The sequence below is a fragment of the Mauremys reevesii genome, linkage group 9 (assembly GCF_016161935.1).
Source record: "Mauremys reevesii isolate NIE-2019 linkage group 9, ASM1616193v1, whole genome shotgun sequence".
In the NCBI taxonomy this organism is placed as follows: Eukaryota; Metazoa; Chordata; order Testudines; family Geoemydidae; genus Mauremys; species Mauremys reevesii.
This window is the reverse complement of record NC_052631.1, coordinates 8,489,239-8,507,602: the sequence shown is the minus strand read 5'-3', so window position 1 is coordinate 8,507,602 and position 18,364 is coordinate 8,489,239. Positions and strand designations below refer to the sequence as shown.

The 18,364-nt window shown below is 45.3% G+C and overlaps 1 protein-coding gene across 1 annotated transcript; it reads right to left on the bottom strand.

The window, feature by feature from the left end:
* Positions 1 to 453: 453 nt before the first annotated feature.
* Positions 454 to 10,683, bottom strand: AHSG (alpha 2-HS glycoprotein). The gene is made up of 7 exons (XM_039488203.1): positions 10,385 to 10,683; positions 8,787 to 8,897; positions 5,997 to 6,081; positions 3,985 to 4,148; positions 3,581 to 3,691; positions 2,141 to 2,215; positions 454 to 1,011 (listed from the first exon to the last, which is right to left on the bottom strand). The coding sequence occupies exons 1-7, from the start codon at positions 10,601 to 10,603 to the stop codon at positions 715 to 717; spliced, it is 1,062 nt and encodes a 353-aa protein (XP_039344137.1). The 5' UTR covers positions 10,604 to 10,683; the 3' UTR covers positions 454 to 714.
* Between the last annotated feature and the right edge of the window lie 7,681 nt (positions 10,684 to 18,364).

The window sequence follows — 18,364 nt, the reverse complement described above, 5'->3', positions numbered from 1 at the left end:
GGGAACAGGAGGAAACCTGGCCATCGTATTGTTACATTATGTGCATTCGGCTTCATATTCCATCTCTTTGTCTTTGTAAATGAACACTGATGTTATCACTCATGATGTCATGCCCCAAAATGAGTTAGGTGCTTTAAACAAATATTAAAGGCAGGCACACGCCTCAAAGAACCTGTGAACTAAAATAGACAAAGGATGGGAGGGAAAGCAGAAGACCACACTTCCAGTTTTCCCCAAAGTCTTTTCTGCCTGTGGATTAAGAGCTGTATTGGCCTGATTTTCAGAAGTGCTGAGCATCTACATATCCCACTGAAGTCAATTGGAGCTGCAGGTGCTCAGCGCCTTTGAAAATCAGGCCCAATATATGACTCATCACCCCATGAAGCAGATTACTGAGCAATTAGGAGCGGTGATGCAGATAATGCATATGGATAGAAATAAGGCAAAGAGGCATTCATGTTTAAGTTTTATTTGTGAAGCACCTTTGGTTGGTTTTCATATCATGAAGTTATGGGTTTTACAGCAGCCACAGTATGTGGTCACCTACTTTTCAAAGCAGATTATTGTGAGCTTTCGATCACTTTCATATATCGGGTTGAAACCCATTGGCGCTCAGAGATTTGAGTGCTCTCAGACGCTTATACTTGGCAGTATGCTCTGCAAGTGGGTTATGCCACCAGCTAACCCTTCATCAGCTGGCTAATGTATCTTACCCTACACTTGGAAATGTCGTATCCTCCCGGGACACACTGGGAGTTTAGGACCTGGACCTACAGGGGGAGCAGGGATGGCTGTTGACCGCAGGAACTGCTGGTGGTAGACCAGTGATCTTTTGACCACAGGAACTGCTGGTGGTAGACCAACAAAAGCTTCTGCAGAGCTGGACTCTGATTTACCATGGACTGAGCCGTGGTGGAAGTGCCTGAGGTCATGATGCTTGAAGCCTTTTACCACGGTGGGAAGCTGTCCTCCCAAGTGATCGTGAGTCAGGTGATGGTGGGTCACTCCAGGCTGGAAAAGAAAGCCATCTGTCCTGTTTGTGTGCTCTGTGACTTGGAGTTTATCATATATAGGTACTACGGTTTTGACTAGAGATAGACCCAGAAGCAAAGCCCCAGATCCAAAACATCTCTGAACTTTGGAAAAGGTTGGCTCCAGATTTGAATGCAATGACAGGACCTGCTATTGCACATTCTTTTCTTTAATAATCAGTAGCTCTGTGGGGTCTACTTGCAGTTGCACCAGAATAAATCCTGAGCAATTCCTACGAAGTCAGTGAAATACTCGGATCCAGATGCTGCCCTAACTTGCATGTTACTTCTCCCACACCCAATAAAACTTCCATCATTGCTACCACTGGTACAGCTCTACTTCTGGTATCAATGATGGGGATGCTAGGCTAGAGACCAGCATTTTGACTGCCATGTCATCTAGACCTGCTCAGAGCAACATGGTGGCTAAAACACAAGCAGATGCCTGGGCCCCAGTCTACATGGGCACTCTTGCTATTGCTATCACCAGTGGAGCTGCACCTGTTTTAGCAGTGATGGTAAATTTCAAGCAAAATGTCTACATGTAAATTTAATTCAACCAAATCTAGGGACTGTTACCAAAAGAGCCCCAGCTGATCTCATCTCCTGAGATGGTTCCAAGTAGAAGTGTCAATCTCATGGCCCTTTTAATGTCAAATATGGTTTACTGCTAGTTAACCCTCAACCCAAGTTGAACACAATTTGTCCACTGGTATGGACAGGACCAAAGAGTATTTAACAGCTAATTCAGAGAGCGTGACAGACACGTGTTAGAATGAGGGACTGACATGCTTTGTAACAATGGACCTTGAGCACAAGTTGGCCCAGTTGGCACATAATTATAACCATATTCAATCATGGCTAAGGGACCAAAGTGGGACTATGTTTGATGTCAGGTGGCAAACATGGCTCAGTTGCCAGCACAGATCACCTTAAGGCAGCCGGGAAGGAATTCAGACCAAGCTTTCTAGATTAAAGTTAACCCCTTGTGTTGCACCTAGACACTAGTGCGATCAATGGAGGAAGAGCTTGCTCTTGGACAGGTGCGCCAAACAGTTTTATGATTGTGGAAATATTCTGAAAATGAAGAAGGTATTTAGATTTGTTACCTGATGTTCATAAATTGTGCAGGACACTGTGATGTTGTTTTTGGTGAGAACTGCTGCATTGCAGAAGCCAAATTGCTGTCAAAATGAGAAGACAATTAGTTAAAGAATCCATAGTTAGAAAGTGGAAGATAGTTGCATTACAATACCTAAGGGATAGTACAGTCTCCAAAAAACCCCTAACACCTAAACATTGTTTACATATTTAAGCTGTAAAATGCTTCCTTTTGAGGCCAGTTCTGCTCCCATTGAAGTGAATGGCATAATTGTCTTTAAATGTACAATCAGGGTATGTCTACACTTACCTCCGGAGCTATCGATCCAGCGGGGGTCGATTTATTGCATCTAGTGAAGACACAATAAATCGACCGCTGAGCGCTATCCCGTCGACTCCGGTACTCCACCGGAGCAAAAAGCGGGGTGAGCTTCAGCAGTCGACCTACCGCAGTGAAGACACAGCGGTAAGTAGCTCTAAGTATGTTGACTTCAGCTACGCTATTTTTGTGGCTGAAGTAGCATAATTTAGACTTAGCTCGTCCCCCACCCTCCACCAGCGTAGACCAGGCCTCAGTGAGTATGTGTTAACTCCCCGTTAGCACTCTTCCAGTGCGGTGCCCAACTGTCCATGTGTGCATGCAAGGAGGGTTGCATGGACAGCCAGCTAAAAGACCCACACTGTAAAACTGCAGTTAATTGCTATAGATGAGAAAGATGAAGAGCTGAGTACATATAGTATTTGATCGTAAGGTGCTATAGAGCTTAGGTATCAAAATAAAGTGCACTAACAACACGTAGTCTGAAGCACTTCAGGGTAGGGACCACAGGCGCCGACTTTCTTCTTTCCAGGTGGGTGCTCCACCCCCGCTGTGCCCCGAGGCCCTGCCCTCACTCCACCCCTTCCTGCCAGGCCCCAGCCTTGCTCTGCCTCTTCCCTCCCACCCCGCTCCTCCCTTTCCCCCCAGCGCCTCCCAATCATCACCAAGCAGCTGGTCAGCGGGTGATTGGTGGGTGCTGAGACCCACTATTTTTTTTCTGTGGCTGCTCCAGCCCCGGAGCACCCCGGAGTCAGCACCTATGGTAGGGGCTGTTATTTTGTGGTGTGTTTGTTCAGTGCCTTAGCACAACAGGGCTGGGTCTCTGGGTGCTAGTGCAGTACAGATAATAAAGGATAACACGCACCATGTTTAATAAAATGTTCTGTGCAAACGATTCCCCTGGCCTCACCCTTTTAAAACGGTCTCCACTAGAGTACATCAAAGTATAACTCCTGTATGATAAAGGGGGGAAAAGATTTGACATGGTCTTGGAAATCATGTCATGGACAGGATACGCCCTTTGCACCCTATATCCATGTAGGGTCTTTACAGAATCAGGTCCAATATAAGCTGGCTCATCTCAACTTCTGAGTTGGATTGATCAGGGCTAAAGTCTCAGCATACTTACAACTTGATCCTTAGGCAGCAGCTGACAGTCACCCACATGTTCCTGGGCATCTTTCGCTGAGCAGGTAGTGGCAACAATGGCAAACTCGACATCGACAATGTCTGGGAAATGCTGATAAAACATGAATACCATTTAATTGTCTTTGAAGCATGGAACTACAGAACTGCCAAGGAAATATAAAGGGGTGAATTTTCTAAGAGATCCATGTAGGTTTTAGCTCTGTGTCTCCCTCTGAAGTCTGTGGGAATCACGTGGCTAGCTGCCACAGAACTCTTGGGAAAATAACACCAGGTTTAGTGCAAGCCAAACTTGTTTGCAAACACAAGCAAATGTGCGTTGCATAATAACTGCAGGAGGGATGTTCTCGTTTGTAATATAGCAAGGATCATAGCTTCAACAGTTACCTGAATTTGAGCTCGTCCAATTTCAAGGAGTTTAAAGAAGGCACCATCCTGTCCTCTGTTATACTGAGCGAGTGCAAGGTCAACCGCAGTTATCACCTGAGTGTCATTTAAAAGTGCTAATGTTGGACAGTCGGGGCAGATTTGAGTAACATCTTCAGCTGAGTCTGTAGATGAAACAAGACAGGTTATGTTTTGACAAGATTACAGGTGATACTTGAATGCGTTGTAGATCTGTTCTGTGGGATACGGTATTATTTTTATACCCTGTTCCAAACTGTGCAGCTGGTGGTGGTGTGTTATGGGAAAGAATCACTGAATTCTGGCCCAGAGATGGCAGCCTTGCACAGATTGGGGGTGGGGTGTGCTTTAGCATGCCAGCTCCTGAAGTCTTTATTTAAAAAAATTTCTCCTGATCTTCAGTAGCTCTCCAGGTTGTTATTCAGTTTTAATCCATCCTCACTCAGACAAACTACCAGTGACACCAATGAGAGTTTGTCTAAGTGAAAATGAGTGGGCTTCAGCATTTAGCCCATTATTATTGCTGAAAGAATATGAGAGAAATTAAATGAGATTCTAAATTACTGGAATTCGGATTGTGTGTGAGTGTGTGTTTCTCTCTGACTAAAATTAGTGCTTCTCTTATGAAATTTGCCAGGGAGGGAGAATGAGTGGATGGGAAAAAAGGTACTAGATACTGTCTATAACTACAGCTGTCCAATTCCATTGACTTCACTGGGGTTGCACAAGTCTACGTGAGTAATGGGTCACTCTGGGGCAGCAGTTCGATGGTACACCTCTGGCTGAGAAAGCAACAAAATCTCTAGGTAACTAGAACCACCCCAGGGACCCCAGGCAGTGGGAGCAAGGAGCAACTTGCTTTCCTACTCTACTCCCCTTCCTGATGCTGCTGTTCTGGTTGCGGCTTCTGACCCTGCTCTGTTCCTTCTGGCTCAACACCCAGTCCCAGAGCAGCTTATTAGCTCTTCTCTCCCTCTCACAAAACACCCAGTTCTAATACAGGGGAGCAACACTGTAGGGGCTCCTTGGAGCAATGCTTCTCATCACTTCTGAAAATCAGGCCCAAGGTGTCTTAAGATGAACACCCCAAAATGGAGACACTTTTCAATGGCTCCTTTTGAAATTTTTGAGCTTAGAAAATACGCTGAACCTTGCAAAGTGCTGTGAAGGTCAACAAACGCAGGCAACGGCAGACTAACAAGGAAGCAAATTCCAGAGGCATGAGTGAAAATGCCCTGCTGTCAGCCACCTCAAGCTCAAACTTGGGATCTGCTCCAGAGATGGCCCGAGCAGATCTCAACTCTCAGGATGAACACGAGTAAAGAGAGAGGGATAAATTCATAGGATAATGGCCTTGTCCACATATCCCATGACCAATTTGGTTATAGGGTATGCAGTGTTGCTGTAGCCATGTTGGTCCCAGAATATTAGAGAGACAAGGTCGGGGAGGTAATATTTTTTATTGGACCAACTTCTGTTGGTGAGAGAGACAAGCTTTCGAGCTTACACAGAGCTCTTCTTCAGGTTCTGTGTAAGCTTGAAACTCTCACTAACAGAAGTTGGTCCATTAAAGGATATTACCTCGTCCATAGAGCGTCAGTTCAAGCTATCCTAGCAGTGCCCATCTCCTGAGGTAAGGAACCATTATCAGCCTCATTGTACAGATGTGGAACTGAGGTGCAGAGAGGGTTAGTGACTTGCCTGAGGTCACTCAGAAAGATCACTGGAGAGCAGGGACTTGAATGTGGGTCTTTCACAGCCTGAGACCATCCTTCCTTGCTAGTGGATTTACCAGGGAGAAAAAGGACTTCTAAGACAGCAAGTCTTGGGAAGCCCATTAACTTCAATCGCAGAATGTTTATACACCTCACTTTGCAACACGTTAGAAGCAGAAGGTCTAGAGAACCATAAACACCCCCAGAGTTGATGATAATATTCCTGTTTCCCCATCACCACCGCCAAGCATAAACCCTGACAAAGAACAAAGACTTTACCTGGAGTTGAGTGACATTGGGTAGATAATACAGAAAAGCGTCCATCCAACTTGAGCAATTTAACATCACAGTCACCTTCAACAACCTGGAGGTACAAAAGCAAAGGGTTACATCATTCATGTAAGTAACAACTTCTCAGAAAGGAAGCAGGATTAGAAGGGGACAAATATTTTATTAGTGAGTGAAGGGGAATGAGGCTTGGCATGGTGTTTTCCTGGCAAACCCAGTCTGATTGCTTGAGTGCCTGCCAAACCATTCCCAGGGTGTGTGGTTTATAAAAGGCAGAGGTAGACCCTGGGCTGCAAAATTTGGATCCAAATCTGGATGTCAAAATTCTTGGTAGTTAAGAGGTCTCCAGGACCAGGAGTTTAGTTCAAGTCTTTCTCTAATAAACATGTTCCAAGAAAGCAAACACTTTCAACACACTTATTTGTAAACAAAGGCTTCCTGCAGAGCCGCCACTAATGCTCCCATAGCCCTTTGCTAGTCATTGGTATGGTGGCAACGTAATGTGCTGACTGTGGATTCAGACCCAGCCCTGAACTGTGTTGCTTGGGCCCATCACTAGAAACAACAAGCTAAATTCTGGCTCTGTTTTCCACTCAGCCCTCACTCAGGCAGAACTCCCATTCACTTGTTTTGTCTCAGAAAGGTTTTCAGTTTGGTCCCAATGGTCATAAGAGGTGAAATTCACCCCTATGCAGAGGGTCACTTAAGATTCCATTAAGCCTTACTTAAGGACTTTAGCCTTGTCTGAACTTGGGATTTGCTCTGATTCCACCATGGGTGGCCAGTAGGGTGACCAGATAGCAAATGTGAAAAATCAGGACAGGGGGTGAGGGGTAATAGGAGCCTATATAAGAAAAAGACTAAAAAATCAGGACTGTCCCTATAAAATCGGGATGTCTAGTCACCCTAGTGGCCAGCCACTGGTGTACCTGCACCAATACAAGCCTCAGGTGCAGCCAAGGAAAGCTGTGGTTTGCACTGGTGAAGCTTACCTTAGTATTATGCGAGGGTGAGCTCAGCTGGTGCAAATCACAGTTTCCCTTGTCTACAACTTGGGATTTACTGATGGCTGAATCCTGAGCGCATACATGCCTTAGAATGTGCACAGGCTGTGTATGTGGAAAGTTTTACCCAGATCGGATCGATATTTGGTCCCTTCTGATCTTGAATTCTATGATATTTGATTAAAAGTACTCTAGTGCCCTTCCCTCCTGTTGAAAGGTGGCATAACAAGACCAGATGGAAATCCAAGAGATAATCAGGGGGTGAGGTGGGGGTGGAACTATAGGGGGTGAGGGAGGGTGAGAAGGTAGTCTCAGCATGAAGGTGGTGATTGCTCATATTTGAATGGCTGGGAGAAAGAAAGGGCACCACGCTTTTAAGTGATGTTTGCATTGCAGTCCTTCATGGTTCCCCACCAGCGTTGCAACACACTGAACTCTTTGGCCTGGAACAGGCTGTGGTTGAAACCATTCCAGAAACAACAGCAGCCCCGACTCCCTGACCTGTGCAAACAGAGATCCTTTCCTGAGAACTATGTTATAGTTTAGCCATCTATTCTCCACCTCTCTCCACACCCCTAGACACTTCCACAGTTATAACATGGGGGGTAGGGGAGAGTCCTTCAGGGGAAGGGCGCTAGAAACATTTTGGTTGCGTTCACAATTGTAACCATACGTGGATAGGGCCAGTCTGTGTTTTCTTAGGCTATCTCTGTACTGTAGCTGGGAAGAAGCCTCCCAGCCTGGCTAGACAAACTCACGCTAGCAGGGCTTAAGCTGGCGCACTAAAAATAGCAGTGTGGATGTTCTGGCTTAGGCTGCAGCTTGGGCCATGAAGCCTAGGGGGTTGGGTGGACTCGAAGGCCTGAGCCAGAACATCCACAATGCTACTTTCAGTGCACTAGCTTGAGCCCAGCTAGAGCGAGTCTGTCTAGCCAAGCTGGGAGCGAGGCTCCCTCCCAGCTGCAGGATAGGTGTATACCCATGGAGACTGATGGAGAAAGAATGTAAGTGAGGAACTTAACAAAAGATTAACAGAATGGGCTCCCTGGATGGTTACAGTGCGCGTCAAGGACATCAACGGCTTTTGCTGCTGACTTTGGGAAGTAAACTAGAGGTTTTTCCATCCATGCAGTAAGAAAGCCAGCTTCCCCTCACTCTGTATCAGTGTCGTGGTGTGGAGATATGTAAATGTCTTTCTTAAGGCTCTAATTTTGCACTAGCTCTCTTAGAACACTGGCCTCCTGTCTGATATGCATGGTAGTGGTCAAATTTGTTAATTAGCTGTTTTTTTCCTATGATGTGTGTGGATTTGCCATTGATTTTTCCCTTTGTTTGGAGGAAGGAGGGCAGCTCTTTAGGGCAGAATAGCTGGCTTCTATTCCTGGCTCTGCCACCGAGTTATTGTGGGATATTCAGCAAGTCACTTTAATCTCTTTGTGCCTCAGTTTCCCATACCTGTAAAATGAGGATGATGTTAATCTGTTTCACAGAGGTATTGGAAGGTTTAACTAATGAGTATTTGGGAAGCGTATCGATCTTCTTGAATGGAAGCCATCAGAGAAAAGTAAAATGCCAAATATTATTATTATCTATGCATATAAGGAGAGCAGAATATCAGCTTTGACCTTTACGATATGAGCTTTACAAAGCTGATCTCAGAGGAGACTTTTGCCCTGGAAGAAGAGAAATACCCAGTGAAAGCTTGTCTTGCTCTGCTATAATCAACACATATAATTCACATTTACCCACAGAGCTAATGATAATTTCAGACACTTACGTGATCTGTCAATGGCCTTACGGTACAATTTTCAACGGGCAAGGGGTTCACGATGTGGCATACAGTCTCTAATAAGTCAAGTTCGAGGTCAAATATCTCTCCAGTAGGCCTCTGGAAGGAAAAAAGTTATTTTCACTAATTACTTCTGTAAACATCACCGGATTTCTCCCATTGAGCTAAATTCTAGTCCCTGTTGCTGATTTTAGTTGAATAATTCTAGGTTTTCACTAGGGTAGCTGAGACCAGGAACTGCTCCATAATGTTGAACTCTAGAAAAAAGACGCGCCAGATCTTTAGCTGGTGTGAATCCACATAGGTGCATAGACATCAGAGGAGCCATATTGATTTGCACCAGCTCAGAAATGGGCCCCAAGTGTCTAAAGTGACCAATCTGAATATAGTGGGTTGTAAGAAGAAGAAATCAGAAACCAAACCCAGTTCTCCTGAGTCATTTAGTTTCCTACTGTCTGACAGTCCTTTAAAAGTGACATGCAGCTTTGCTGGCACGAAAACTACAGCTGAGTAATTCCATAGTGTTAGGCAAGGTACCTGACAAACTGCTTGCCAGGATAGGTTCACTTAGGCAAAAGAACATATCATCAGCTGGTGAATACTGAGCTAGTTCCATTAACTTCAATGGAGATATGCTGAATTACAGCTGCTGAGCATTGGCTCAGACGCCCCCATTGCCTTAGGACTGCAGGACCTGTTTCAGCTACACCTACACTTTTTCAGCTACAGCATTAGTCATCTGAGCACAAAACTAGGCCTCAGATACTCCTGAGTTCTAAGCTTGGCTCTGTCACTGATTCTGTCTGTGGCATTGGGGGTCATATCTGGGGTCTGATTCTTTTCTCACTTACTCTTGGTTTACACTTGAATAATTCCCCTACAGCCAATGGAGTTATACTGGTGTAAAATGAGTATGAGTAAGAGGAGAATTAGGCCCTGCTGGCCTGGTGAATTATTGTGTGGCAAGCCAGAGTGTGAATCTACAGGGCACCAGCTTGCTGCACAGTTACATCCTGAGTGGACATTGCTACAGTGATGTAAAAGGCTCGTCACATAAATGAAAATTCAGGCCACAACTGCTTATTCTCAGTTTCCCCATCTGCACAGGGAGGATACTGGGCCAAATTCAGACCTGGTGTAACACCATTAATGTCAGTGGAGCTACACTAGGAATAAATTTAACCAAACAACATTTACGTACCTCGCAAGGGTAATCCTCACAATGCGGGTGCCCAGATTCACTGGTAGGCACATAAATGAGCATTTTATGTGTCTAAAGGCCAATCTGCCATAACAAGGAGATCACATTTGTAAATTGGGCCCCTCATATTACTATATTAATATTGCTCAACACCTGTCTCTCTTTTTAAAGAGACACATTCCATCCTAAAGATAATGGGCCCAATTCTCATCTGGTGTAAATCGGAGTACCTCCATTGATATCAATGAGGCCAGGCCGATTTACACCAGCTGACGCCCTCACTTACATTTATCTCATCAATCATTTCTAAGCCTTTTGTGTCTGAAGCATTCGACTTCCCAGACAACCTCACTGCAATTTTTCCTTTTTTTAATGTAGCACTTACCCTGGGCAACACCTTGATCTTCTCAATGCTGTTCAGTGCATACTTGTATCCATGATGATTATGGGCATTGATGTAGTCCACAGCTATGGCAGCTGCTTCTTCAGACTCTGGGTCATCACAGTCAAGGAACCGTAGATGCAGGGGATGAGAGGGATCAAAGGGTACAGCTTTGCAGCTTAGGAGCTGCACAAGCAATAGTAAAGCTACTAACACCTTCATGGCACAATGAGAACAGCTGCTCCCTTTCAGTATAACAGAGCTAGGAACAATGTTCTAATGCCAAGATGGAAGAAGCTAGAGGAAAGTCTCGTTTATATAATATACCACAACAAAAATTTGCATAAGTGCAGGATTAATATTTGTCCCAGTTCCAAGAAGCTACTGCAAACAATGAAAAAAGAAAAGTAAATATGTTAGAACATGAAACTTGCTGATTAATATTAGCCAAAGTAAATTTTATCAGGTAGGACATTGCAAAATCTGCTAAAAAGAAGATAGCATCAGCAAAATGTAAGACAGTTTTAGGAACTCTGTTTACCGTGAAGTGCAGTGCATGAGAGAAACAAGTCCTACTGCTGAGTTATATTGCAGAATTCAGAAGTATTGTATATGGGCCCAATCCACCGAAATCCTGAGGTGTGAGGCTCATCTCACTCTGCTGTAAATCAGGAGTAAGTCCAACAAGATCAGTGGAATTAGCCTGCCATAAATTAAATCAAAATCAGTTCCATGGGGTCAAAATCAGTGAACTAATTATTATGTGAGTTTTGCCACTGACTTCAATGGCAGTAGCAGTGGGTACATAGGTTCCTAACTCTATGGATTACAATACATTCAGATTTCAGGTTTCAAAGTGGTAGCCGTGTTAGTATGTATCAGCAAAAACAACGAGGAGTCCTTGTGGCACCTTAGAGACTAAAAAATGTATTTGGGCAAAAGCTTATGCCCAAATAAATTTGTTAGTCTCTAAAATGCCACAAGAACTTCTCGTTGTTTATTCAGATTTCAGTTATCCTGCGGTAAAACTGGAATAATGCCAATGACTTCAGTACACTTACTCTAAATTTACTCTGCTGTATATGAAAGCAGAATTTGATCCCAAGTCAGTGCAGCCAACTGCCTTCAGTGGAAATTTTATTGGAATAAGGAATACAGAGGATTGGGGATTTGGCCAGTGGAGTAAGACATGTTCCCCTTTCCTCTGTGCTAACAAGCCAAGGGCAAAATCCTGTAACCATTCCTCGCATCTACAGTCACATTTAAATTAGTGGTACTAAACACATAAGGATGCCAGGATCAAGTCCCAAGATACACAAGACAAACAAAAACACGACGCTATCAACACTGTAAGAAGAAGCCCAGATAATACAGTAATAGGGGCAGAATAATAAACTAGACCAGGGTTTGGCAACCTTTGGCACATGGCCTGTCAGGGTAAGCCTCTGGCGGGCTGGGCCGGTTTGTTTACCTGCAGCGTCCGCAGGTTCAGCCGATCGCAGCTCCCACTGGCCACGGTTCACCGTTCCAGGCCAATGGGGGCTGTGGGAAGTGGCCCAAGTGGTTTTGGGCCAGCACATCCCTCGGCCTGCGCCACTTCCTGGAGTCCCCACTGATCTGGATCAGCCGCACCTGCGGACCCGGCAGGTAAACAAACCGCCCCGGCCCACCAGGGGCTTACCCTGACGAGCCACATGCCAAAGGTTGCCAATCCCTGAACTAGACAAATAGTTTTAGATGTAAAATGAGGCGTGGAGTTATTTGTGGTGAGGTGAACCAGGTATTCCTTGAAGAAATTGGTTGGCATTGTTCAGAGTGTTATATGCTAGCAGCAAAGGGCACGTAATTCTAGCAAACAAAAACCATAAACAGTGGTTTGGTGTGGACATACTGGGCCTCTTAAAATATTAGCAGATAAAGGTACAAGATCCAATGACTGAAAGGTGAAGCTAGACAAATTCAAACTGGAAATAAGGAAGACATTTTTAACAGTGAGTGTAATTAAACTTGTAAACAATTCACCAAAGATTGTAGTGGATCCTCTACAATAGCAGATTGAAGTCCTTAAATCAAGGCTGGGCATCTTTCTCAAAGATGTCAAGTATCAGAGGGGTAGCCGTGTTAGTCTGGATCTGTAAAAGCAGTAAAGAATCCTGTGGCACCTTATAGACTAACAGACGTTTTGGAGCATGAGCTTTCGTGGGTGAATGCCCACTTCGGCGGATGCAAGTAGTGGAAATTTCCAGGGGCAGGTATATATATGCAAGCAAGAAGCAAGCTAGAGATAACGAGGTTAGTTCAATCAGGGAGGATGAGGCCCTGTTCTAGCAGTTGAGGTGTGAAAACTAAGGGAGGAGAAACTGGTTTTGTAGTTGGCAAGCCATTCACAGTCTTTGTTTAATCCTGAGCTGATGGTGTCAAATTTGCAGATGAACTGAAGCTCAGCAGTTTCTCTTTGAAGTCTGGTCCTAAAGTTTTTTTGCTGCAGGATGGCCACCTTAAGATCTGCTATTGTGTGGCCAGGGAGGTTGAAGTGTTCTCCTACAGGTTTTTGTATATTGCCATTCCTAATATCTGATTCATTCATGCCCGTCACCCCAACCGGGGTATGGGCCGCCAACCACAGATCTCCATAGTCTTCTATCCTGGGCCATTCGCTCTAGCTGGTTCCAGGTATAGCCCATTTTTTTGCTATCAACCTGAAGGTCGTGTCGCCAGGTATTTCTTGGGCGGCCTCTTTTCCGCTTGCCTTGTGGGTTCCACTGCAGTGCCTGTCTGGTGATGTTGGTTGGCTGATTGCGTAGTGTATGTCCTATCCAGCCCCACCTTCTCCTTCTAATTTCTTCCTCTGCTGGGAGTTGATGGGTCCTCTCCAAGAGGTGGATGTTACTGATGGTGTCTGGCCAGCGGATCTGGAGAATCCTTCTGAGGCAGCTATTAATGAAGGTCTGGATCTTCCTGGTGGTTGTTTTGGTTGTCCTCCAGGTTTCAGCTCCATACAGTAAGACTGATTTCACGTTGGAGTTGAACAGTCGAATCTTTATTGCCAAAGACAGCTCTCTGGAGCTCCAGATGTTCTTGAGCTGTAAGAAGGCTGCTCTTGCCTTACCAATCCTTACTTTGATGTCTGCGTCTGTGCCACCCTGCTGGTCGATGATGCTACCTAGGTAGGTGAAGGACTGCACTTCTTCCAGGGGGCTTCCATTCAGTGTGACTGGGTCGTTGCTGATGGAATTGATCCTAAGGATCTTGGTCTTGTCCTTGTGGATGTTGAGGCCAACCTGTGATGACGTGGCTGCCACTACGTTGGTCTTCTCTTGCATCTGCTGTTTACTGTTAATATCTGATTGATGTCCATTTATCCTTTTCCGTAGGGACTGTCCAGTTTGGCCGATGTACATAGCAGAGGGGCATTGCTGGCATATTATGGCGTATATTACATTGGTGGACGTGCAGGTGAATGAACCGGTGATGGTGTGGCTGATCTGGTTAGGTCCTGTGATGGTGTCGCTGGTGTAGATATATGGGCAGAGTTGGCATCGAGGTTTGTTGCATGGATTGGTTCCTGAGCTAGAGTTACTATAGTGCGGTGTGCAGTTACTGGTGAGAATATGCTTCAGGTTGGTAGGTTGTCTGTGGGCGAGGACTGGCCTGCCACCCAAGGCCTGTGAAAGTGTGGGATCATTGTCCAGGATGGGTTGTAGATCCCTGATGATGCGTTGGAGGGGTTTTAGCTGGGGACTGTATGTGATGGCCAGTGGAGTCCTGTTGGTTTCTTTCTTGGGTTTGTCTTGCAGTAGGAGGCTTCTGGGTACACGTCTGGCTCTGTTGATCTGTTTCCTTATTTCCTCGTGTGGGTTCTGTAGTTTTGAGAATGCTTGGTGGAGATTTTGTAGGTGTTGGTCTCTGTCTGCGGGGTTAGAGCAGATGCGGTTGTACCTCAGTGCTTGGCTGTAGACAATGGATTGTGTGGTGTGCCCGGGATGGAAGCTGGAGGCATGAAGGTAGGCATAGCGGTCGGTAGGTTTTCGGTATAGGGTGGTGTTAATGTGACCATCACTTATTTGCACCGTGGTGTCTAGGAAGCGGCCCTCCCGTGTAGATTGGTCCAGACTGAGGTTGATGGTGGGGTGGAAGCTGTTGAAATCGTGGTGGAATTTTTCCAGAGTCTCCTTCCCATGGGTCCAGATGACGAAGATGTCATCAATGTAGCGTAGGTAGAGAAGGGGCGTGAGTGGACGAGAGCTGAGGAAGCATTGTTCCAGGTCGGCCATAAAAATATTGGAATATTGTGGGGCCATGCGGGTGCTCATAGCGGTGCCACTGATCTGGAGATATATATTGTCATCAAATTCCTCACACACAACTATTTCAAATTTGTCCCTTCTGGCTTTAAAATGTATTAATCTATATGTCTATTAAGCCCTTTTAAGGAGTTAGGTAATTAGCTTCAGAATCAAAATAAATGAGGAGTGGATTTCAAAAGGTTCAAAAATTTAATTCTGTTATCTGCAGATAAATCTCTCTGAGTGCTTAGCTGAATTTGCTAGGTCTGTAAAACTGGGCTGGAGACAGGGGTGAAAGTAACATTTAACACTTACTAGTACGGGGCCTGGCTCCGGGCCCCAGAAGGGGCGGGGTCTTGGGCGGAAGGGGCAGACTGGGGATCAGCGTACCCCATCCAGCCCATTCGCACTGCCTGGCCTGTGCCTTCCAGGGCTCCAGTGGGGATTTAAAGGGCCCGGGGCTCTGACTGCTGCTGCGGTAGTGGCAGGAGCAACCGGAGCCCAGGGCCCTTTTAAATCATGGCCCAGGGGCAGCTGCTCCTTTTGCCATCCCCCCATTGGCAGCCCGGAGTGGGGGGGAGACAAAAGGGGCAGTGACGTTAAAGCACTTCCGTGGCGGCGTTTTAAGCAGGGTCCTTAGAGTGCTGCCGCAGCAGCGCTTTAAAGTCAGCTGAGTACGGGCTGGTACCGGTGGCCACTTTTTACCAGTATGACATACCGGCCCGTACCGGCTTACTTTCACCTTCTTGCCTTCGAATCTGTGAGTCTTGTGAATTAACCTTGCCATATCTGTTAATCTGTCATAGTCCGTGGTGCCCAACAGGCAGAATTTAAACAACTCCCTCCTTAGCATACAGAATGCAACTCATCCCACATTTTGCAATCCACATTGCCCCATCTGTACAGTAATGTACCCAACTTAATAAAACAAACTTTGAGACAGAGTGCAAACATATTCACATAACAACTAATGTGCAGTCAAATGGGAAAATATTTGAGTCCAGGAGGATCACAGCATGTGGGTGGTATTGCACAGAGCATTGGTCCCAGCCGGTTTCTTGAAGGTTACCTTTCAGGTATTGTTTTTGACCTGTACACCCTTTAATGGCTTGAGAGCTATCTGCATGAGACATATCTCTTTCTACCATTTGATACTGCTATAGTGGAGATCAGTGGAGGTGCTTGAGTGACAAGGCTCCTTCTTCATGATCCCTTCCCTTGTCTGTGAGGGTCCTTTGGACTTTGAATTTCAGTCCCCACCTTGGTCTGAATAGCTTGAATCTGCTGGCCTTTCCTGCATGTTGTAAAGCCCATATATTTGGGCAGGCATTTGGTGAAGGCCTGAGGTTTGCTGGGGCTGGATAGAGATGGGGAATTTTAATGGCGAGAAAAGCATTTGAGAAACTAAGGGGGAGAATGTTTGGGGGTACCTTGTTTTTGTGCAAAGAAAGGCCCCAGCAGTAGCTACTGCTGTTTTTGTCCTGGTTTAATTGTATTTTAGCTATTCTGTTGGGCACCAAGAACCTGGGACAGACCTTCCTTTTGATGTTCACAGATTGAAACTGAAATGGAGAAATAAAACAAATAGTTCACACAGCAAACTAACATTATTCTAAACACCCTTTGAAACAGCTGTTGTGTCTGAAGTACTAGATAGTCTTGTGGTTGAGGCAGTGCACTGGGGCTCAATAGATTTGACTTTTCCTGCTTTTGCTCCAGACTTCTGTTTGAGCTTGGCTAAGTTACCTGGGGCAGATTTGTCAAGGTATTGAAATAGGTGGGAATTGGCACTTGGTCTCTGTGTGTCAGTTCCTCTCTCAGAGATGTTGCAAGGATAAAGTCAATTAAGTTTGTGAAGTTGTCAGATATTATGCTGCCCATGTAAGTTAAATATTATCTCAGATATTATGGGCCCATATAATTAAAATTATAAAGCCCCTACCACTCATATGATGCATTATATCTTCAGTGCATTGTCCGTTCTACAAGTCACTTTTTTATTCAAATTTCTAAAATGTCAGTATTGATGGCTAGTCCTTTAAGGGGAGACGGGCCTCAGTCCCACCAGTGACAGCCAGCTCTCCTCTCCAAATGGGGAAAATGAAGAAGGTCACATGGTTCTAGTGAGTCATATGACCCGGTAGAGTTCTAGGGTAGATAAGGGAGAGGCCCAGGGGAAGACTTTGGATGAAGTAGAGGTCAGGGCAGGGAGGCTTGTGCAGCAGACCCTGAGACACTGGGGAAGGCTGCTTGCTTGCTGCTTGGTGGGGTGACCCAGGGCTGTGCCATGGGTCTTTTATTGCAATGTCAACATACCCTTAGGCTTGAATCATTAGATGATGCTTCCTAGCTCAAGTACGGTAGCTTTTTATAAATCAGGCACACACAATAGTGTGTACACCAGAAAGAAATTTAACAACAGCACATTAAGTGTTTAATCAACTACTTGGACCATCTCCTGCACTACAGAACACTTCCAGTCCCTGCATTAGAGACTGCTTTTTCCTTACCAGATTCTGCTGGCCTTTTGTATCCAGCCTAGTGCAGTTTTGGTTTAAACTGTGTGTATTTGTGTGTGAGGGGGGAAGGGGGACGTCATCTTCCCATTTTTAGATCCAAGTGACTTGGGAGCTTTAAAAATAATACATAAAATAATTTCAGAATTTCATACATGTCCTTATGATTAGGAGCCATTCTGTGGGAGAAGTGGTTTTTGTCTGGTTACGTTAGATTCAATTCCTGATCTTATCCCACCCTCATCATCATCAGAATTATCCGAGTACCTTCCAGAAGGGCATTGAGCAACATGACTGGCACTCGTCCTGCATGATTCTCTTTTTTTTTCCCAGGGAGAAAATTATATGAGGTTGTCTGGTTTGGGGGTTTTGATTTTGACTTTTTTCTTCCCATTTCCTCATTTTCTCTGGCATGTGTTGATTCTGCAGCCAGTAGCAATAACATATTTTCTGATTTGGAGGTTTCCAACCCCGTATTGAATCTTGCCACATGTTGTTCTGTCCTGACATGTAGGTCCTGTCCTTCTGGTTTCCTTACTATAAATGCAACCTTTTCAACCTTCAGAGGGGTAGCCGTGTTAGTCTGGATCTGTAAAAGCAACAAAGAATTCTGTGGCACCTTATAGACTAACAGACGTTTTGCAGCATGAGCTTTCGTGGGTGAATACCCACTTCTTCGGATGCAAAACCTCGAGGCATATGTTGCCATGCAATTGATGCCACGTTGCAGAGCAACCATCACCACGGCTATTGCACCAGCCCTGCAGGTATTTCAGGGGACTATAAGGTCTTGCTGGTCCAACTAGAAGAACAGAGGGCAAGCTCCATCCATAATGGGATGAGTGGCAATTATGGCAGTGGACACACATGTCTACCTATTGTGGCTGAAGTTAGTGACCATTGACTCCATTTATTCTCCAGTTGGGTTTCTGGTTTTGGGGTTGCCAGCTCTGACAGTTGCTCAATACTGACAGTTGCTCACACAGTTACATGAGTTACATTTTTAATGACTTTAAAAGGATTGCAGGCCAGCAGGTACTGAAACAAATCCAGCGAATCTTCAGATTACACAAACAAGCCCTCCAAACCAAACATGCCTACCAGCTAAGTAAACAAACACCCACGGATGAAACTGCACTGTTCCCCTCCCACTGAACAACATAGCAGCCCAAGAAAATGCA